We start from the raw sequence: 22,444 nt of genomic DNA on the forward strand, positions 1-22,444 counted from the left end.
GCCCCGCCTTCGTTGCGCTTGCCGGCTTCCGATGCGCATGCGTGCGCTGGTAGCCTTCATAGAATCGTCGTTGGAAGGTTTTCCCAGGGTCCAACCCACTGCGAGGTTTAAAGCACCCCAAACATATTAAATTGACTTCTTTTTAATGGATTAATTGATGAATTTAAATAAATATGCACATCATCAAACCTTGATATAGGTGCTTAAAAAAAAGTATAGAGATAGTGTGGTATATACGCTGAACTTAAAATTTAACCACCCACACTTAAAATTGTGTGCTGTCGCATGTTAGGACAGGCTGTCTGTAATCTTCTCTCCCCCCCCCCCCACTTCTTTTCCAGTTGTTAGAACATACGAGCACATCGAAAACAGCCGGAAAAGGAAAGAAATGTGGGTCTCTCCTTGTTGACTCAGCCCCACCATTTTATAATTTGTCTTTCCAGACGGATCGACAAAAACATTTGATTGGTTCATCTAGCCACTAAACCTTGCGGCCCTGAAATAGATTGCTTTATGCCACGTTCCTAACTGCATTTACTCAAAGGTAAGCTTTAAGAGTGGTAGTGATGTTATTTGTGGAGGATAAGGTTACCTGTGGCTACTAGACAGCTGTGCTCTGCTGTCGAAGGCAGTAGACCTCTTGAATACCTTTTGCTGGGAGAGAGTATATCTTCACTCAGGTCCTGCTGACAGGCTTCCCAGGGGTTTCTGGTTGGCCACTCCAAAGACAGGACTTTGGACTTTTATTATTATGAATTCAATTTTTATATCGCCAGCTATCAAAAGATCCCAGGGCTATGTCCAACATTAAAAACACATTACAGAACATCCATGATAAAAAACATAAAAAGCATACGTACAGACAGCCTAATTAGGCAATAGTCATCATCACAGTCCTCTCCAACACACTGTCCACAGGCTAGAGGTTATTTAGTGGCTAAAGGCCTGGGTAAAGAATAATGTATTTGTCTGGTGCCTAAAGACATGTAATGATGGCTCTGGGGAGAGTGTTCCACAATCGGGGAGCCACCACAGAAAAGGCCCGGCTCTTGTCACCCTCCAAACTTCTCTGGGATGGGGGATGTAGAGAAGGGCCTCAGATGACAAGCGCGTGGTCCAGGTTGGATTAGCCATTGGCCTGATCCAGCAGCCAAGCTCGTCTCAGTCATAAGTATGTCCCACTCATGTTCAGTAGGCGTGTGTGTGTGTGGGGGGGTCTATCCACAGACACAGTGTGCATAGGCTCACAGTCTTTGTTCAGTCCTATATACCCCATCTGACAATAAGAAGGTCTCTTTTTCTCATAACGGGCTTTTCAACTTTGCAGGGCTCTTTACCCCTTTGTTGCAACGGGAGCACCTGAGCCGCTGCCCTCATGGAGGAACGCGACACCTTGATGAGGAAGAGCTTCACAGTGCTGCAGGAAATGAGCAAAGGGAAGCAGCGGCAGCAGCGGCAGCAGAACAATCCGGTGTGGACTCCTCCATCCAGCGGCAAAACCATCTCCAGCAAAGCAGGCCAAGCAGTGAGGGAGTACTATGAGAAGCAGGTAGGCAAAGCCTTGATACGAGCAGAATCCTAGCAGGAATTTGAAAGGGCCCTGGACATCATTTAGTCCAGCCCTGCCTGCTCAGTGCATGATGCCGTGAACAGCAGAGGTTGCCGATGTGGTGCCTCCTTTTTCGTCTCCTTTGCACCCTCAATTCCTCTCCTTCCCCAGGCTAAGGAACAGCTGGCGAGCCCTACAAGGTCTCCCTACATGCCCGAGGAGGAACTGTGGAAATCCTTCCTCATGCGCCCTGGGTGCCCCAGGTACAGCCACAAAGCTACTTCAACATCTGACCTTGGTAAGGCTCAAGAGGAAGAGGCAGTCTCTGTGGGAGACCAGGGTGGTGTAGTGGGCTGGAAGACAGCTTTCCCCAACCTATGGTTCTCCATCCAGGCACTGCTGGGCTGCAACTCCCATCAGCCCCCAGCCAGCATGGCCAATGGTAAGTAGTGGTCGGAGCTGGGAGTCCAACAACATACGGAAGGCAGCAGGTTCCCCATCCCTGAGTTAGGTGGAGCAATGGGCTGTGTTTTTCTGTGGTGCAGAGATGGGGAACCTCAGCCCAGCACCAAAGATGGCCCTTCAAGCCTCTCTTTTGGGCCTTTGGGACTCTCTCCAGGCTACATCCTGTTCACAGCCCACACCCCTGCTGTGTACCTGCATGTGTGCTTTTGTCTGGCTGAGATGCATCATTGTACTCTGCTAACATCTCCTTTCCTTTCCCTAGCTAGCAGGACCAGTGGTCAAGGACGATGGGAATTGTAGTCTAAAAACCGTTGGAGGCCCAAGTTTGGGAAACTCTGCCCTAGTCCTACACTCCACCCTCGTCAACACACAGGAAGGATAGAGAGAGGTGTGGGGGTGTCTATAGAGACTAATCTACCGCAAAAGTTTAAATTTATTGCTCCACCCAGTTTTGCCTCTGGCCTCACCCACCACTAGCATGTGGCCCCCCAGAAGGTTGCTGAAAAGGAAATGTGGCCCTTGGGATGAAAAAGGTTCCCCACCCTGCTCTGGGGGCTGCACTCAAGCAGGTGAGATGTGTGCAGTAGCTAGGAGCAAGCAGTCATCAAAGTACTTTAATGAGCACCTTTCCATCCATCATCAGTCAAGAAGGCATCCTAACTGAACTCAAGAAAATCTTACTTGAACTGTCAGGATGTTGACGTACTGTCAGGGAACTGACATCGGAGGAAAGGGAAGTGGTAGGGCTCCCAGAGACTGGGAGAGAGTCAACAGCCAAAGCAGGGACCAGCAGGGGGAGCGCGGGGTCTCTGGAGGAGGATCTCAGTAATGCTGAGAGAGACGCAGCAGCCCAGGCAGGAAGCAGCAGGGGAGAGAAAGGGGTGAGAGACACTTCGAGCGAAAATAGCGGGGAGGTGTCAGAAGCAACTGCAGGGAGACCTATGCTTCGCCGGAAGCTGTCACGTCGTGAGTCCAGGAGACGCGTTTCCGTTAAGGAACTTCTTTGCTGGAAGCGCTTCCGCAGACAGCCACTGTCGGACTCTACAAGTGACTAGAGCAGACATGTCTGAGGAGCTCTGTCACACACAGAGGTTTGTGGGGTCGCACAAACTCTGAAGGGGCACTATTTTAAGCACAAGCAGCTAATCATCCCCTGATAGCAGTCCGACAGTCTCTGTACGCTGCCTGTGCAGGAGAAGGCATCATGAGCGACCCAGCAGGAGCCGGAGCCGCAGGGGGTGGAGCTGGTCCAAGCTTGGAAGACAGATACCGAGCATTGGAGGTCCAACTTGCGCTGCAGACGGCGAGGCTCGAGGAGAGGAGGGCTCAAGATGCAGACAAGAAGGGGAGAACCACTCAGTTCCCCAGAAAGGTACCAGGATTAGTGCAGAAGTTTGGGGGGGACCCCAAGGATTACCATGCCTTTAGGACTGAAATGCAATATGCCCTGAATGTGCAGTTTGATGAGTTCCCTGATGAGGAATCCCGAGTTGCTTTCGTAATTGGGCATCTTGAGAAGGGGGCGCGAGATTGGGTTCGACCCCTGATGGCAACGCACAACGATATCCTGAAGGACACTATGAAATTCTTTCGTGCAATGGATATCATGTTCTCCAGCGATATTGAGGAGGGGGTAGTGCGCAGACAGCTAATGGCTTGCAAGCAGGGAAGCAGATCTGTCCGTGAGTACTGGACTGAATTTACCATGCTGATTCACAGATTGGGGTGGGATTTATCGGCAGCACCCATTCAGATGCTATTTGAAGAAGGTCTTTCTCCAGCTGTGAAAGACGAGCTGGCCAGGAGCCCCAGGGCGGTGTCTATGGATCAGCTGACCAAATCTGCGCTGACCATTGGAGCGCGCCAGGAGGCAAGAGCCTTGGAGAGGCGGGAAGGGAGAGGGGAACGTTGGAAGGAGTTACGCATTCCAGACATTCCTGAGCCAGCTTTCCCGCCGGCAGAGCCGATGGAAATCGGAACAGCCCGCGCGCGCGCAGTTTCAAAGCCCAGTGAGGGGGCGAAGAAGGAGGGAAAGGGACCCCGGAAATGCTATCTCTGCCAACAGCCAGGCCACTTTGCCAGAGTCTGCCCCCAGAGGAAGGAATGGCAAGGGATGGTGGGAACTGTTGAGGGGGAAGAGCAGGGAGAAACGGAGCAGGTAAAAGCCAACGCCTGGTTGCCAGCAGGGCACTGCAGCCAGGCCAAAGAGCAGTGAAAGTGCCCCTTCCCCAAGTGCCAGTGCCAGAAGCTCCTCGACCTGCTCTAGTGATTGAAGTGTCGCTAGAGTTGCAAAATGGACACCCCCTAAAAATAAAGGCGCTGTTGGACTCAGGCAGCTCCTGCAATTTCATGAGCAAGGAGTTTGCTGCTGAACACCAGATACAGACTATCCCCTTAAGCAACCCCCTGCAGGTGACCACGATCGATGGCAGAGAACTGTTGGGAGGAGGCGTCAGCTTGCAGACCATCCCAATGATAATGAGGGTGGCAAGGCACACAGAACTGATAGCGTTTAATGTGGCCACCTTGGGAGGCGCTCCCATTATTTTGGGAATGAGCTGGCTAGCCCTACATGATCCGCTGGTGGGCTGGCATCAAAGAGTGGTTTCCTTCGGTTCCGCACATTGCTTAGAACACTGCAGGGGGGAAAAGGGGTCAGCAGGGGCCCAAGCCACCCTAGCAGGGACGGAAGTGATGGAGAAGGGGAAGGTGCCATCACAGTATGCTGATCTCAGCGACGTGTTCAGCGAGAAGGAAGCTGACCAACTACCCCCGCATAGGCCCTTTGATTGCCAGATCAATTTACTCCCTGGAGCACAGCTTCCTGTAGGCAGGTTGTATGCCATGTCAGACAGGGAGATGCAGGAGTTGCGAGCGTTCATTGACAAGAACCTGAAGAGAGGCTTCATCAGAGAGTCCAAGGCAGCGGGGGGTAGCCCAGTGTTTTTTGTGGATAAAAAAAACACGGACAAGCCGAGGCTGGTATGTGACTTTCGGGCCCTAAATGCAGTGACAGAGCCGGTGGCTTTTCCTATGCCCAGGATTGATGATATTTTGACCAGGGTGCGAAAAGGAAAGATTTTTACAAAGCTGGACCTAAGGGGGGCGTACAACCTGATACGTATAAGGAAAGGGGATGAATGGAAGACCACCATGTTCACCCCTTTGGGGGCATTTGAATATCTCGTTATGCCTTTTGGATTACAAGCAGGCTCCGCGTGTTTTCAAGCCTTTATGAACCATGTACTGGGGCCTTTGCTCTACAAGAATTGCGTGGCCTTCTTAGATGACGTGTTGGTGTATTCGGAGAATGAGGAGCAACATGTGAGAGACGTCAGAGAAGTGTTGAGCAGGCTGCAAGCCAACAGACTGTGGGTGAAACTGGAGAAGTGTCAGTTTCATACCAAGGAGGTGGAATTCCTGGGGTACCGCTTGTCAGACAAGGGGTTGGCCATGGACCCCGGCAAGGTTCAAGCGGTGCTGGAATGGAAAACACCCAAGACTAAGAAGGATGTGCAGAGGTTCCTAGGGTTTGGAAACTTTTATCGTAAGTTCATCCGAAACTTCGCTCACCTGACGGCGCCCATCACGGACTGTCTCAGCAGCAAAAAGAAGTTTGTTTGGACGGGGGAGGCGGAGCGAGCGTTTGAGGAACTGAAAAAGGCCTTCGCCTCTGACGAACAACTTCTACATGTGGATTTACAAAAAAAGCTGAGGGTCGAAACAGACGCTTCTGACAGAGCCATAGGGGCGGTGCTTCTTCTGCAGCCGGGGAAGGAGGGGTCCGAGTGGCGACCGTGTGCCTTCTTTTCGCGAAAGCTGAACAAATCTGAGAGAAACTACACGGTGTACGACCGGGAACTTCTTGCGATTTATGAGGCCTTCCGGAGATGGAGGCACCTACTAATTGGTGCACAACAGAAGGTGCAAGTGCGCACGGACCATAAGAATCTAGAGTATTGGAGAACTGCGCGAGTGCTCAACCAACGGCAGTTGAGATGGGCCCAGGAGTTCTCCAAATTTAACTTTGAGATTTGTTACGTACCAGGCCCGGAGAACGTTAGGGCGGACGCTCTCTCACGCAAACCTGAATATTTGGAGGGAGAGGGTGCACCCGAAGAGACCCATGTCATTCCCGAGGACCGCTGGGTGTGTGGGGCGGCATTGGTGGGGCTAAGGGAACTGATAGAGGGAACGGTGCAGGATGAATATGCCCAGGACAAACTCAGGGGTCTCAGGAGGGAGGGAGACAAACCCGGGGGTTTTGAGGAGAGAAACGGGGCGTTGTACTACAAGGGAGCGTTATACGTACCTGAAGGAGAATTGAGGGAAAAGGTACTCAAGCAACTGCACGATAGCCCCACAGCAGGGCATTTTGGGCAACACAAAACCATGTGGCTGGTTACCAGGGAATTCTGGTGGCCCAAGGTCAGGGAAGATGTGAGGGAGTATGTGAGAGGGTGTGACCGATGTCAACGAGCCAAGGGGGAGAGGCGGGCACCGGCAGGTTTATTAGAACCACTACCCACGCCGGAAAGACCATGGGAGGCAGTGGCAATAGATTTTATGACTGATCTGCCCAGGTCCAAAGGGAAGACAGCCATTATGGTTGTGGTAGACCTGTTAACCAAGATGGCCCACTTTATAGCCTGCTCACATGCGGTCACAGCAGAAGAAACCGCTAAATTGTTTGTGGAAAATGTGTTTAGATTGCATGGTGCCCCCTTGAGGGTGGTTTCGGACCGAGGGAAACAATTTACTTCCAGGTTCTGGAGGAAGCTCATGAGCTTATTGCATGTAGAGGTGAATTTTTCCACTGCCCGCCATCCAGAAACCAACGGGCAGGCGGAAAGAGCTAATGGTGTCCTCCAGCAATATTTGAGGTGTTATGTGAATGACAGAGAGAATGATTGGGTGGAGAAGCTGGCGTTGGCAGAATTTGCCTATAACAATGCGGAGAACGTGTCCACGGGAATGAGCCCTTTTTTGGCCAATCACGGGTGTCATCCCCGAGCCTTCCCAGGGGGGGAGGGGGAGAACTGGAGCGTTCCAGCCGCAGAACAGTTCGTTGAAGAAATGGAAGCGATCCATCGCCAGCTCCAACTTAATTTAAACAGGGCGAAGGAGGAATATAAGAGGCAGGCAGACAAAACCAGAAGGGAAGGAGAAAGCATTAGGGTGGGGGACCAGGTGTGGTTGTCCACCCAAGGGTTACCATTTAAAGGAGGTTGTAAGAAGTTAAGACCCAAAAGGCTGGGCCCATTTGAAGTCACGCAACAGGTCAACCCAGTGGCTTTCAGACTCCGGTTACCGAACCACATGAAGTTGCACCCAGTGTTCCACAGATCATTGCTGTCACCGTATATAGGGGACAGAGAGGGGAGGGTCAATAGGGGACCAGCTATGGAGGAAAAAGAACACAGCTACCATGTAGCGGAGATTCTCGATTCCAGGTGGAGGGGAGAGCAAGTAGAGTATTTGGTAATGTGGGAAGGGGAGCCGGAGTCGGAAAACACCTGGGTCAGGGCAGAGGATGTAGATGACGAGGTTTTGATTGAAACTTTTCATCAGAGATTCCCTCGGAAACCTCAGCCAGTGGCGAGGTTCCGGAGGGAATACTTCGCCACCACCGACGAAGAAGAAGAGTTGGAGGGGTTCGCTGATTCCGAGGTGGAGGAGGATTCAGCGAGTCGGAACGAAGACCGATGGAGGGAAATGTTCGAGACGTCGGAAGATGAAGAGGATTCTTTTAGGGGTTTCAGCTCCTCACCGCCCAGAGGAGAGAGTAGGGGCGGGGGAGAGGGGGGCCCTGGAGGGGAGGTGGATGTCAGGGAACTGACATCGGAGGAAAGGGAAGTGGTAGGGCTCCCAGAGACTGGGAGAGAGTCAACAGCCAAAGCAGGGACCAGCAGGGGGAGCGCGGGGTCTCTGGAGGAGGATCTCAGTAATGCTGAGAGAGACGCAGCAGCCCAGGCAGGAAGCAGCAGGGGAGAGAAAGGGGTGAGAGACACTTCGAGCGAAAATAGCGGGGAGGTGTCAGAAGCAACTGCAGGGAGACCTATGCTTCGCCGGAAGCTGTCACGTCGTGAGTCCAGGAGACGCGTTTCCGTTAAGGAACTTCTTTGCTGGAAGCGCTTCCGCAGACAGCCACTGTCGGACTCTACAAGTGACTAGAGCAGACATGTCTGAGGAGCTCTGTCACACACAGAGGTTTGTGGGGTCGCACAAACTCTGAAGGGGCACTATTTTAAGCACAAGCAGCTAATCATCCCCTGATACGTACATTCCAGATAACCGACTCCTGAGCTTGCTAAGTGCTGTTGTAACCCTAACCTGCCCCTCTTCCATAATCTTCTCACGCCCAAAATGTCTCTTCGGGTGGGCATGAGAACCAGTGGTCCTCCAGGATGTTGCTGGACTTCAGTTCCCACCAGCCTCAACTATCATGGCCAGTGGTCAGGGAAGAGGGGAGTTGTGATCATCCAACAACCTGCTGAGAGCTGAAGGTTTTGTTTTGCTGCATGCTGCATGCTGTCTAAACTGAAAAAGTGGTGCCTCCATTATTGGCGATTTCCATGCACTGTGTGTGTGAAAGACCCATGTAACCGTCTCCTTCCTCCTCCTCCTCCTCCCCCTTCTCCTTGCAGGGAATGAGATAACCAAAGGCCACCTGCCTTGCAACATCAGCACCATAGGTCTGTCCTCCCAGCTCTCCTTGGAAGAATGGAACTTGATACTTCAGAGACCAGGTATCTTTGAGTCAAAGAGCTGCCTCAGATGTGAGTGCCTTTGTCTGACTTGCTGGTTCCCACACAGATCCCTCCCCTCCCCTCCCCTTCCTGCTGCAAACTGGAGTTTACATCTCAGGACTATGCAGAAAGGGGTGTGGGGCAGGCAGCTTTTGCTATGTTTAAACAAAAGTGCAGTGCTTTCGTTTCAGCTGCTATAACTCGCCTCTTTTCAGGCAACTGAGCTGGACAATTTCTAGCCTTCCGATGCGGTACATCCCAGGACAGCCTTCTTTTTATAATGGCAATGTATTAAATGTATCGTTAAAGGGCTCCACTATTGCCCATGGCACCCTGGGTGCTTCCAGATGACTGCTAGACCCGTGTGGGTTTCAGTCGCATCCCAGCAGATTCAGGACTAGCGTCGGAGATGATCCATAGCACTACCTTGACGGTGCCTTTCTCTCCTCCACTCCGTTGCCATTGCGCGCACAGATTGTCCAGCCTCATCTACTCAGAGCATGTCTAGGTTGCCTAAGTGGAAAAGTTTCACCGAGGGCTTCACAGGCGACGTCTACCTGAAAAGCCAAACCCGCAAAGGAAGCAGAATCCCATGGTACGTCAGTCTGCTGCAGGAAAAGGTAAGGATGTAACTGTCAAAGCAGCTTGGCAGAGGAAAGGGAGCAGGGAACTGGGCCGTGCAAGGCTTACTGGAAAGCACTGGCACTGGCCAGGCCCATCCTGGTACCCTGGATGCTGAGCATGGGGGGACTCATGCCTGTAGTGGAGTGCTTCAGTATAACCACACTGTTGTGATGTTTAAGGCAACTTTACTTGGTCACAGCAGCAGCCTCTGGGGAGAACGCAAAAGTGGAAATTGCAAGCCTATGAATTACGCAGGCTTATATAGAGCCATGCCCTCACCTTAGTTTTACAGGTGCATGGAAACTAAGCCCGTTCTCAGGCGGAAAGCATGCCTGCCATATTGGAGCCTGCTCTCCATCAGACAAACATTAATACAGCCAGAGTAATAGAGCTATCCTTCTGTAGTTAGAGTTTTTTATACCATGTGTAGGCTATTTATCAAAGCATATACAGTTCTACAATTTCCACTACGTGTCCTTCCAGGGAGGCACGCGAAAGTGGGCCTTCTGGTGCAGGTCAGTGGATCTGAGTAGGTTCAACACCAGGAGAAGCACTCTGAAAGATAGAGGGGTCCTGAACTACACGGGCCTTTATAGACCCAAGTCGGCATGATGAATTGGGGCTTGGGAACATACAGCTGATGGAAAGATCTCTGGCTCCTGGAGATTGTCTGCCTGTCAGAGTAAAAAATATTGGGCTACATCAGTAGTCTTCCTTGTATCTGAACATGGCTGTCTTCCCTCCCTACCCCATATAACAGTCCAGGGCACCTGTTTTCAGCTCGAGGCCACATTCCCTTGTGGAGAGCCTTCTGCGGGGCCCGCATGCCAGCAGGGGGCACAGCCGGAGGTGAAGAGTAGGCAGGGCAGCGGGGGCAGCTCTTTCCCTTTGCACAGCAGCCTACATTCCAGCAGGGCTTCTATACAGAAGCATCCATTTCTCCATACTCTGCCAAGGCAAGTAAGAGGCATGAGCCGAGCTCTGGAGCACCTTCCAGCCAGGCAGAAACTCTCAAGGAGGGCAGAGACTAGGGCCAGTAAGGGGGAATGGCCGAGGAGTGCTGCAAGGGCCAGGAAGAGCAGCCTGGGCGGCTGCATTTGCCCTGTAACCTGAGGTTCCCCACCCTTGCCATGTAAATGGACAAAGTGTTTATTGCCCTGGTGGGGCACCCATGTCATGCAACTGTAGGAAGTGTCTTTGAGGTCTCAGCCTGGCTGTTCCCATATCTCACCCGTCGCCCCCCCAGGATACAACTTTGCAAAAGATGGAAGCGGAACTCGTCCGGAAGGATGCCGTGATCTCAGTCCTCCGGGAGGAGCTGGAAGTGATGCAGATGCAGCTGGACCAGGCCCAGCAGGGGGGTGAGATCGCCCCAGTGGAGAGACCCGCCCAGAAGGTTGGCCCAGTCCTTCTTATCTGTTTATTCATTTACTGCCTTTCTGTCCTGCTTTTCCTCTAAGGAGGTGAGATTGGCGCATACGTGGTTCTCCCCTGCTCCACATTTTACTCTCACAACAGCCCTGCGTGGTAGGTTAAGCTGAGAGGCTGAGGCTAGCTCAAGGTTAACTAGCAGGCTTCACACCCAAGTGGGGATCTGAACCCGGGTCTCCCGGGTCCTAGTTTGGCACATGAACCACTGTTTTTTAAATTTTCATTTCAACAATTTGCATGTCGCTTAACCGCTATACAGTAAGACTAAATGTGAGTTAAAACTATGAAATCAGCGTTCACTTGAACAACCTGCTGAGATAATCTTTGGAAAAGAAAAAATTCAGGAAGCACTGGACATTCAACAGGCCTGCCTGACCTCAACCGGAAGGGAGCGCCACAAAAATGGGATCCAAGGCACTGAACACAGAGAGGCTCCTAGTGGATACGAGCCATGGGAGACCACTGGCAGCTACCTCATTGCAGGGTGTTGGACTGGATAATCCCCATGGTCCCTTCCAACCCTACAATTCTATGATTCTCTGATTCCTGCATTGCGGAGGGTTGGACTAGATGACTCACGAGGTCCCTTGCAACTCTGCAGTTCTATGAAAAGAAGGATCCCGAACCACACGACACTACATTGGCTGTCTGTGTGTAATTCTGTAAGCCTCTATATGTGCCAGGGGCTCTTACTTTGCAATCCAACTAAAGGGAGAGCAGGGCAAGTGAATGCACAGCCTCTGTGCTAATGGCAAATGCTTGGAGATATGCTTGGTGGATTCGCCCTCAGTGGTGGCTGGTGCCTATAGGGATTGGTAGGCCTGGAGGCCAACAGTAGGTGGCGCCAAAGCCAGTGGCAGGCACAGCCAGAGTCAATGGCAGGCAGAGTCCCTATGCTTCCTATGCTTTGCATCCTCTGTGCCCAGTATTTCCTACAACAGTTCTGAGATAACCTTGCAAGTTCTAGCAGCATTTCCCCAAGTTACTGCGCCCTCAGTTTCCAGCTTCATCGCCTTCTGAATCTTTTATCCCTCTCCTTAAAAGGAACCGGAAGAAAAACCTACGGTGCAAGTGAGTGACCCAAACCTGCGCAGGCGAGGTGTCTCTCTGCCGGTCCTTATGAAGCAGAAGAGCATCCCGGAAGAATTTCGGCAGGAATTGGAGCGGTTGAAATGGGAGCTGGCCCAGACAGATAAACAGGTGGGTTCCAAGATGGCTCTCCTTAGCAAGACGCTGCTGAAGGATCAGAATGAACTGGAGCAGCTGGAGAAAGAGGTGAGCCCAAAGGCCAGTCGGGGAGAAATTTTTCTACACTTGTAGCAAATTCGTTTCCCAAGCTCTGGTGTCCATAGAGCCGAAACAGCACCGTCCACACAAAAGAGGAAAAGTTTCTACAGGTATGGGGAACACACAAAGATTTCCAGAAGTACAGAATGTCTATGGGGCTGGGCAGAACCCTGCCCCCTCCCCAAGCTAAAGATGGGCACCCTTTGACCTGTGGTTCAGTTGTGGCCCCCACGATTGCCTACCTGGCCCTTGGGAGTCCCTTTCCCTTGCTATCCTGCCTTTCCCCCAGGCCACAGCAAGACCTCATTCTCTAGTGTCCAAACTGACCTGGCTGGCACCCTCCTTATCAGGGTCAGAGTCAGCAGTGGTGAAGTTAGGTGGTTTTAGACTCTGGTCTTAAGGACCCTACTCCTTTAGAAGGTTCAATCCCCAGTGTCTCCAGGTCACCCTCTTGAGGTGCTGCCAGTCCATGTAGACAATGCTGAACAAAGTGGAGCAAGCTTCTGGCTTGGTTTAAGAAAGGTTTTATGTGCCTAAGTCATCCTCATCACTTTCCTTACTTCCAAATGTGGTCCGACCTGGTGCTGCGTTTAATGGGGGCCCATCTGCTCACTCTGTGGGGTCCCAGGACCTGTGCCCTAAAGTTCTGCCTCGTTGGTGAGTAAAAGGTCTAATCCAGGCAGGGAAAATGGAGGAAGAAGGGGAAATGTTTGAGTAGAGGAACCTAGCAGAGGCCAGTTTCCTCATTTTCCAGTTGTACATTTGGTTCTGCACATTTCTACAGCAATTTGCACTTTTGAAGAAGAAAAAAAAAACCCCAACAACCCCTAAATTCTCATGAGAATTCACCAGTATTTTAGTGTGGATTTCTCCTAATATACCCTTTTTTTGGGGGGGGGGAATGCAGTTTCCCCTACTATAATGCATTTTGAATGCTGCTTTCAGTAAGGTATACATTTCTATACAAATCTTCTCCTTAGGGTGTGCATATTTTGCATGCTTTTCTTGCTTGGAGAGCCGCAGTACAAAATTTGGAGAAGTGCAGATTTCAAAGGCTAATTGTGTTCCAGCTCACGTGTTGCTTTGAGAAGTACGGATTGGGTAGTTTCCTGTTAAAACGCGAACGAAATTGGCTTTCTCCCATGCCCTTACTATGGCATCCCAGTCTTTCTTTGCGCTCTCTCTGCACAGTACTCTGAAATACAGGAAAAGGTACGCTTGGAGGGCGAGGAAGAGATGCGTGTGGAAAGTGGGTCTTACAAAGAAGTGAATACGGAAGAATCGGAAGAGGAGCTCCTTTTTAGCAAGCTTCTCGAGTTCCAGAGGATGAACGACAAGCTGTACGACGAGCTGCAGAAAGTGAAATTCGATTATGACATGGCCAAGGGTAACTTTGGAAAGCTGAGATGGTTATATATATATATATGCAGGTTTTGGTGTCTTCGGGTGTATTCCCGTGTAAGAGTTGGGGTGTCTGGGCGACGTTTCGACGAGGTCTCACTCGTCATCTTCAGGCTGGTGCTTTCGGCTTCTTGTTACTGGAACAGAGCAGGATCTTAGTGTTTGAGTTCCTATAAATACTGTTGAGGGGGTGTGGTGTATAGCCTCCAACGTTCTGGGCAGAGAGGAAGTTCCTAGATTAGTGTGCCTTTTCTTCTTTTGTTCCTTAATTACTTGAGGGATATCTTGAGTGATTTCATGAGTGATATTCTGAATACCACTTAGGTGGGTCATTAAGTGTGGATTAGTTGCTAAAGCTTTCGTGTCTTGACCTCTTGAGCTTGTGAAGAGTTTTTCGAAGATGGCTGTGCTGCATTTAGTTGTGCTCTGGCTTGGCTTCGTGTATAGGGGCGAGCTGTGGTTTTGTGCCCTGTGCCAGCCAGATCTGTGTAGGGATTGCAGGGGGGTGCAGCATCCGGAGGTGCCACTATAGTTTGGCTACTGGATGGAGTTTGTAATTTATCTGTGGAGAGGGTCTGGGTTTGGGTCTGGTGTGGTTGATTGGTGACGGCGTTCTGTGTGCCTCTGGTTCTGGTGTCGGTTTTTGTGGGGAGGGCTAATTTCCAGATGTCTGGCAGGCGGGACGTGTCGTCACGCTTGTTCATGTTGTGAGGGTGTTTCTCTATCTCGATGGCTTCCATGATTATTCTCTTGTGGTGATGTTCCATGTTAAAGAGCAATTTGGAATCTGCAAAATTAATTTCGTGTCCTGTTTCTTTCATGTGTTGGAAAAGAGAGGAAGTTTTTTCTTCTTTTTTGACGGCATTCTTGTGTTCTGCGATACGTGCATTTATTCGTCTGTTTGTTTGTCCAATGTACGTGGCTGGGCAGACTTTGCAGGGTATTTCATAGACCCCTTGGTTTTCCAACTGGATTTTGTCTTTGGGGTTTCTGAGGATATTGGCTATTTTTTGGTTGGTGCAGAAGGCTGTTTTGATATTGTGTTTAGGGAGGATTTTGCTAATTTTATCTGTAGTGCCCTTGATATAAGGAAGGAGGGCCATGCCATTGTTTTCTTCTGTGTCTTGGTTTTTGGGGGGTGTTTCTTTTTGGATTAGCTTGGTAACCCTGTTTTGCTGGTATCCATTGGCGATTAACACATTAGAGAGATTCTGTAACTCAGTTGTCAAGTGGTCTTTGTCAGCCAGGCGTTTGGTTCTGGAGATGAGAGTCTTGGCTACGGAGTTTATTTGTGCAGGGTGGTGGTGTGATTGTGCATGTAAGTAGCGGTTGGTGTGTGTTTTTTTCCGGTAGATAGTGTGTCCTAGGGAGCCATCAGGTTTTTTGTAGATTAGGACGTCAAGGAAGGGGAGTTGGTTGTTGTCTTCTATTTCCATAGTGAATTGTATTTTGGGGTGGAAATAGAAGACAACAACCAACTCCCCTTCCTTGACGTCCTAATCTACAAAAAACCTGATGGCTCCCTAGGACACACTATCTACCGGAAAAAAACACACACCAACCGCTACTTACATGCACAATCACACCACCACCCTGCACAAATAAACTCCGTAGCCAAGACTCTCATCTCCAGAACCAAACGCCTGGCTGACAAAGACCACTTGACAACTGAGTTACAGAATCTCTCTAATGTGTTAATCGCCAATGGATACCAGCAAAACAGGGTTACCAAGCTAATCCAAAAAGAAACACCCCCCAAAAACCAAGACACAGAAGAAAACAATGGCATGGCCCTCCTTCCTTATATCAAGGGCACTACAGATAAAATTAGCAAAATCCTCCATAAACACAATATCAAAACAGCCTTCTGCACCAACCAAAAAATAGCCAATATCCTCAGAAACCCCAAAGACAAAATCCAGTTGGAAAACCAAGGGGTCTATGAAATACCCTGCAAAGTCTGCCCAGCCACGTACATTGGACAAACAAACAGACGAATAAATGCACGTATCGCAGAACACAAGAATGCCGTCAAAAAAGAAGAAAAAACTTCCTCTCTTTTCCAACACATGAAAGAAACAGGACACGAAATTAATTTTGCAGATTCCAAATTGCTCTTTAACATGGAACATCACCACAAGAGAATAATCATGGAAGCCATCGAGATAGAGAAACACCCTCACAACATGAACAAGCGTGACGACACGTCCCGCCTGCCAGACATCTGGAAATTAGCCCTCCCCACAAAAACCGACACCAGAACCAGAGGCACACAGAACGCCGTCACCAATCAACCACACCAGACCCAAACCCAGACCCTCTCCACAGATAAATTACAAACTCCATCCAGTAGCCAAACTATAGTGGCACCTCCGGATGCTGCACCCCCCTGCAATCCCTACACAGATCTGGCTGGCACAGGGCACAAAACCACAGCTCGCCCCTATACACGAAGCCAAGCCAGAGCACAACTAAATGCAGCACAGCCATCTTCGAAAAACTCTTCACAAGCTCAAGAGGTCAAGACACGAAAGCTTTAGCAACTAATCCACACTTAATGACCCACCTAAGTGGTATTCAGAATATCACTCATGAAATCACTCAAGATATCCCTCAAGTAATTAAGGAACAAAAGAAGAAAAGGCACACTAATCTAGGAACTTCCTCTCTGCCCAGAACGTTGGAGGCTATACACCACACCCCCTCAACAGTATTTATAGGAACTCAAACACTAAGATCCTGCTCTGTTCCAGTAACAAGAAGCCGAAAGCACCAGCCTGAAGATGACGAGTGAGACCTCGTCGAAACGTCGCCCAGACACCCCAACTCTTACACGGGAATACACCCGAAGACACCAAAACCTGCATTCCTGTACCCGTGAAAATCTACGAAAGCATATATATATATATATATATATATATATATATATATATATGGAAATGGGTTGGCTAATATTTTCCTTGGGGAACCAAGAGTCACCCCTTCTGGAGGCAACCTCACATTGTAGGCACAGGGAATGGAATGGAGTTTCCTGGGATTGGGATTGGTTGTCCATTGGACGAGAGCATGCCTGCAAGAAGGCAAAAACAAAACAGCAACATTGGTTTGCAGGTCCCTCTCTTGTTAATTCAGAGGGTTCATGCTAGTGGAGAGTTTCTGGCGATCCATACTGGGTGGCCTCGATCACATTCACGGGCTTTTCTTTTGATTCCCTAGGCGCGTTATCTTCCTTGCAAAGGCAGCTATCCTTTGAGGCATCCCAGCTCAGGAAAGCTCACGCAGAGCGAGAATCATTGCAGAAGGAGCTGAGGGAGCGGGGAGCTCAGCTGGAAGCCATGTCTAATAAAGTATGTTGATTGGGGGGTTTACACAGTTCTTCTGGGTTTGGATTGCGGGGAAGGCTGAGAATTCTTTTAATTTTTTAAGGCGTGCTCTTAAATAGCTGAATGCATGAGATGGTGAGGAAGGGGTCGTTTCTCAGTGGTTGAGCACCTGCTTTCTGTAAGGAAGGTCTCCACTCCAGGACACTTTTAAAGATGTAGGGAATTCAAATTAATTTGATGTGAATTTGTTACAAATTAAGAATCGAATGGAAAGCAACTACGGAGTGGGAATGATTAAGTTTTTTATATACACAGATGGAGGGAAATGAAGGTTTTGTTTCAGAAATAATAATTAATGGGTTAATGTGGATTGATAAACGGATGAGCAATCCTCACTTCATAACACTGGAAATGTTAACCAGTGTACAAGCAGGAATTGACAAATGAATGGACAAGTACAAAAGGGGAAATTGTGAATTAGAGATAATTATGAAATATAAGCAGCAATAAGGGTTAATTATTGGTACATCTGGGAAGCCATTATTTATTTATTTTTAAAAAAGTTGTACAGTGATACCTCGGGTTATGAACTTAATTCGTTCTGGAGGTCAGTTCTTAACCTGAAACTGTTCTTAACCTGAGGTACCACTTTAGCTAATGGGGCCTCCCACTGCTGCTGCGCAATTTCTGTTCCTATCCTGAAGCAAAGTTCTTAACCTGAGGTACTATTTCTGAGTTAGCAGAGTCTGTAACCTGAAGCATCTGTAACCCGAGGTACCACTGTTTTAAAGTTGTTTAATTCATTATGGATTTGTAAAAATAGATAAAAATTAACTGGAGAAAGAGAAGGTATCCAGTTCAATCCCCGCTATCTCCAGATAAGGATTTGGAACAGCCTCCTCTCTGAAACCCTGGACAGCCACTGGCATTCATGCAGCCAATCCTGAGCTAGTTGGACCAGTAGTCTGACTCAGCATAAGATAACTTCCTAGGTCCCTGAGAGGGCTGAGAGAATGGATTGGCCCCTCTACATCTTTCTAGCAGGTTTGCTGCTAAGATCTTCATGGCCTTATGGTGAGATGGCAGGTCTGTGGCTGGCTGGAGGTTCACGTGGCACTTGGAGGAAGTTGCCATGGCTTAGTGGTAGAGCATCCGCTTTGCAAGCAGAATTCTCCCGGGTTCAATCCCCAGCATCTCCAGGCAGTGCTGGAAAGGTCCCCAGCCCGAGATCCTGCAGAGCTGCTGGCAGATGGGAGTAGACATAAGGACGTACCAAGGGCCCTGCTCTTGCCTCAGGCCGGTGGTCCATTTTGTCCAGCATCCTGTTCTCCCAGGGGCCAAAATCACAAGAGCACTCCTTCCCTCCTGTGGTTCCCAGCAACTGGTGTTCCAGTAGCATTCCTGCCTCCCAACTACGGAGGCAGAGCATGGCCATTGTGGCTAGGATCCATGGACAGCCTTCTCCATGAATTGGTCTAACCCTAAATAATTGGTTGGCAGCCATCGCTACCTCCTGTGGGAGCGAATTCTGCAGTTTAAGTAATCAAGGCAATACTGAGTTAGATGCAGCTGTGCTCTGGCTGAGTCTAAGGAAGCTTCCTGTATTCTTACGGGCTGTACCTTCCAGCTGGGATTTCCACCGGGCCGTGAACATACTAAATGGAGCCCTTTATCATGCTTGCCTTTTTATTTTAGTTTAGCAACTTGAGAGAGGAGAGGAAGCACGAAGAAATGATGGGCTCCATCGAGAGAGAGAATTACAATCTCAGGCAGGTGAGTTGCTGCTCCCTGCCAGAAGGGAGGGCGAATATCTCAGTTTTGGTTTCTCTCATTTTTTCCAGTCTTAAACTTCGCTTCTCCACATTTCCACATCAGTTTGCATTTTTTGTGTGTGTCGGGGGTGGCGGGGAGTCCTCATGAACTTCCTCAGCATTTCCGTTTGAATTTCTCCTAATATGCCCATTGTTGCATGCATTTTCCTCTAATTTGAGGCATTTTAAAATTATATTTCCCCATATATATGCATTTGCAGGTGCGCTGCACCCTAGCGTATGCATTTCCCCCCACACCTTACCTGTCTGGGGAACTGCACTGGAAAATTTGGGGAAGTGTGAATTTCAGTGGCTGGACTGTGCTTCAGTTCATTTCTTGTTGCAGAAAGTGCAAATCAGGTGGCTTTGCCACTAAATGCAAACTGAATCCACAAAGCAGGTTCCTAAGTTCTTATTGTGGGTCTCCAATGTGGTGCCCATGGGCACCAGTGTGCTTGCCTGTAACTCCTAAGGCACCTGCAATAGAGACTGTCTTTTTGTACGCCATTCTTGTTTCTACAGCCTCAGCCTCTCTTACATTCAAGCCATTATTCTGTTTTGTTTTTTGCTTTATTAATTACTACATTTCTATCCCACTTGTCCTCCAAGGAGCCCAAGGTGCTGTATACGTGTCTCCCTCTCTCCACTTTTATCCTACCTTTGAGGTAGGTTAGACTGAGAGATAATGATTGGCCCAAGCTTCTGATATGCCGTGCCCCCACAGCAGCCATTTTGCACTCTCCTCTCACATTTCAATTATTGTTGCGCACAGTGTTTGGCTGGAGAAAAATTCGGCGCAGTGTGGATTTTCAAAGGATAGCTGCGTTTCGGTTTGTTTATTAGTCTGGGAACTGCAAATTACGTAGTTTCCCATTAGAAAGCAGACCAAATCAAAACCTCCATCCTTACTCTTAGTTACCAGTTCTATCTTTCTCCTCTCCTGCCACGCAGGACCTCGCTGATCTGGAATCCAAACTAACTGACAAGAGCCAGATGATTGATGATTTGCAGAGCAAAGTCAGCCAGTTCCAGGCCGAGCTGTTACTGAATCAGCACCATGTTGGGAACCAGCTGAGCCAGCAGAACGACCTGCAGAGGCAGCTGGAGATCTTGCAGCGGGCAGAGCTGCGAACCAGAGTCACTCTGGAGAGCATCAGTGCCAGGGTAATCTTCTCCACAGATCGCAGGGCTTCTTCAACCACTACTACCACCCCTGTTATTGCTATTATGTCCTTGTTATTACCGTTATTACCATTTGCATTTCTTATCGACCCTTCACCACAGCAGTGCAAAAATATGCTACTAAACTCAGTTAAAACAAAGGCTGTTGGTCCATCTAGCTGAGTATTGTCTACACCAGGGCTTCCCAAACTTGGGTCTCCAGCTGTTTTGGGACTACAGTTCCCATCATCTCTGACCACTGGTCCTTCTAGCTAGGGATGATGGGAGCTGTAGTCCAAAAACAGCTGGAGACCCAAGTTTGGGAAACCCTGGTTTACGTTGACTGGCAGAGGCTCTCCAGGAGTTTTGTGCCCAGTGCAACCTGCCAGGGATTGAACCCAAGACCTTCTCTGTTTAATGCATGCTTGCATGCTTACATGCATATGTGCATGTAATGTTATGAATGTACGTTTATGTCTACACACAGGCCCAAAGTATTTTCACTAGTACCTCAGGAACAGAACTGAATTCTGTCGGTCTGCAAAACAGCAGCTCCCAGAGTCTGGTGGTTGGTGCCCATTGGAGAGGCAGTACGTGGCACCAGAGCCAGTGACAGCTGCAGCCACTGCCAGTGACAAGCAGAGGCAGATCTAGTTTTGACTGCATCCTCCTTTCTGCAACACAAGGGCAACGCTAGGGCTAAGGAGAAGGAATTGGACAGCCAGGGCCATCCACAGGGCTGGATGTAAGCAAGAAGGCAGGCAGGTGGGGGTGAGCTGCTTATTGTGGTGCTGTACCCCATTTGCCCCTCTTCTGCTTCCCAGAGTTCCTTGGGGTAAGCCGTGCTATTTTAAATGGATAAAAATCTGAATTGAAGTTTCTAGTGCTCTTTGAAATATGGAAACAAATCAAAAATTTGAAAATGGCATGAAACATGGCTCTTGCAAATGAGTAACCAAGAATCCTGGCCGCTTCCAGAATGTCCCTGTTTCAGGGGTGCGATTCAGTCACGTGCAGGGAAATCCAGATTGTGCAACTCAGGTGGATTGGTGTTCTTGTGCAATAAACCCACTTCCGTGGAAAAACCAGACCTTTTGCTGTAAGGAAAGTGACAGGGATATCCACTGGAAAGTGAGCGATAAGGACTGCTTGGTGCAATGTCATTCAACCTTCTCCCAAAGAAATCAGAATAAGCAATGGTCCTACTCAGAATCTTTGTGCACGTGTGTCAGGACGAATATAGACTGGTTGCCTGGGAGAGACCTCTGCCTCACTGCATTAGCTTTGATTCTAAGGAATGACATTCTCTAATTTTTGAACTAAGGCACTGTCCACTTCATTCCTCCGCCCTTCTTTTCACTGAAAGTTTGAAAGGTTTCGGAGCAGAATCATCCAGGCATCTTACAGCACCCCTGGCACCAAGTCTCCCCAGACCGAAATCACAGACGATGAAGTTTTAGAGTCCTTACAGGTAAAAGTAACCATGTGGAAGTCAGATTGTCACTGTGGCTGCAATGCAGAATCGGGATGGGGGGATGGAATAGCTGCCTCCATTTCTAACAGAAAGCTCCTCTGTGGATCTGTCTTCCAGAAAATAATAACAGACCGTCTAGACTTTTACCAGTTGCTGAAACAGAACGGGGTGAAAGTCCCAGCTCTGGGCGCCGCCGAATCGCTCCCTCCAATCACTACCTCTAAGAAAAAGAGTTCCAGCAGATAGAGATTTGAAAGCTAAAGTCTCTCCTCTTCACCTTCTTTCCTAACTGGGGCTTGATCCATTCTTGGTCATCTTTTATAATTCCTTTTCCTGACTCCAATTAAATGATTGCACGTAATGTTTAGTTTTTCTCTCTGACTCACTTGCCGCTTCCTCTTATTCTGCAAGAAACCTGCTCCTACTAGTGGTGTAAGTTGCTAATAATTTGCATTCCCACCGAAGCAGTCATGTCATATCGTCACAATATAGCTTGAAGACTCAGCAGTAGCAACTACTTCCAAAACCACGTTATTTATTTTAATTTTATTGCTAGGGGCCTCGTACCTCGTGTTGTGCAGGAATTCTAAGACACACACACACAAAAATCAGTGCAGTTTTTAAATCAGTGGTTGAAATCAGTGCAGGGTTCAGTCCTCCATTGTGATTCCAAAGGTGTCTGGCTGTATCCAGACATGGAAGAAAACTTGCTCCTTGATCTCAGGAACCATCGTGCCAAATTTGTGACAGTACCTTAAGAGGTGGCTAAATGAACAGACAAGCAACTTTCCAAAATATATAGCAGTCTGCATTCATGGCATAACCTTGTGGCAAGAAATTCTGTAAGTTTTAACTCTGCATCAATCTGACGCAAGTGTAAAAATTGCTCAGGAGTAACTGTTCAGATGAGATATATTTATAGGGTTCTATCCAGTTAAATTCTAATCGGAGCAGACCCACTGAAACGAATGGATCTGTTAGTCATATCCATTAATTTCAGTGAGTCTGCTATTGAGTAGGACTAACGTTGGGTCCCACCCTTGACATTGATGGAATAAATATCAATAGGAGGCCAGGTCATTATCTGTGTTCAGTAAGGCACAAATAAATGCACATTTGCTCTATTCCATGACAAGAAACACACATTTCAGCCTTCCGGATTCTTAATT

The 22,444-nt window shown here is 48.9% G+C and overlaps 1 protein-coding gene across 1 annotated transcript; it reads left to right on the forward strand.

Annotated features, from left to right (window-relative positions):
* The first annotated feature begins 80 nt into the window (after positions 1–80).
* Positions 81–21,636, forward strand: LOC309536155 (coiled-coil domain-containing protein 27-like). Its single transcript, XM_082230084.1, has 13 exons — positions 81–105; positions 444–544; positions 1,328–1,549; positions 1,721–1,847; positions 8,662–8,793; positions 9,238–9,383; positions 10,634–10,783; positions 11,863–12,093; positions 13,297–13,492; positions 16,723–16,853; positions 18,525–18,602; positions 19,592–19,804; positions 21,168–21,636. Exons 3-13 carry the CDS (start codon positions 1,376–1,378, stop codon positions 21,519–21,521), a joined length of 1,932 nt encoding a protein of 643 aa, XP_082086210.1. The 5' UTR covers positions 81–105; positions 444–544; positions 1,328–1,375; the 3' UTR covers positions 21,522–21,636.
* The last annotated feature ends 808 nt before the right edge of the window (positions 21,637–22,444 follow it).

The sequence above is a fragment of the Podarcis vaucheri genome, assembly GCF_965113315.1.
Source record: "Podarcis vaucheri genome assembly, chromosome: 7".
NCBI classification, from domain to species: Eukaryota; Metazoa; Chordata; class Lepidosauria; order Squamata; family Lacertidae; genus Podarcis; species Podarcis vaucheri.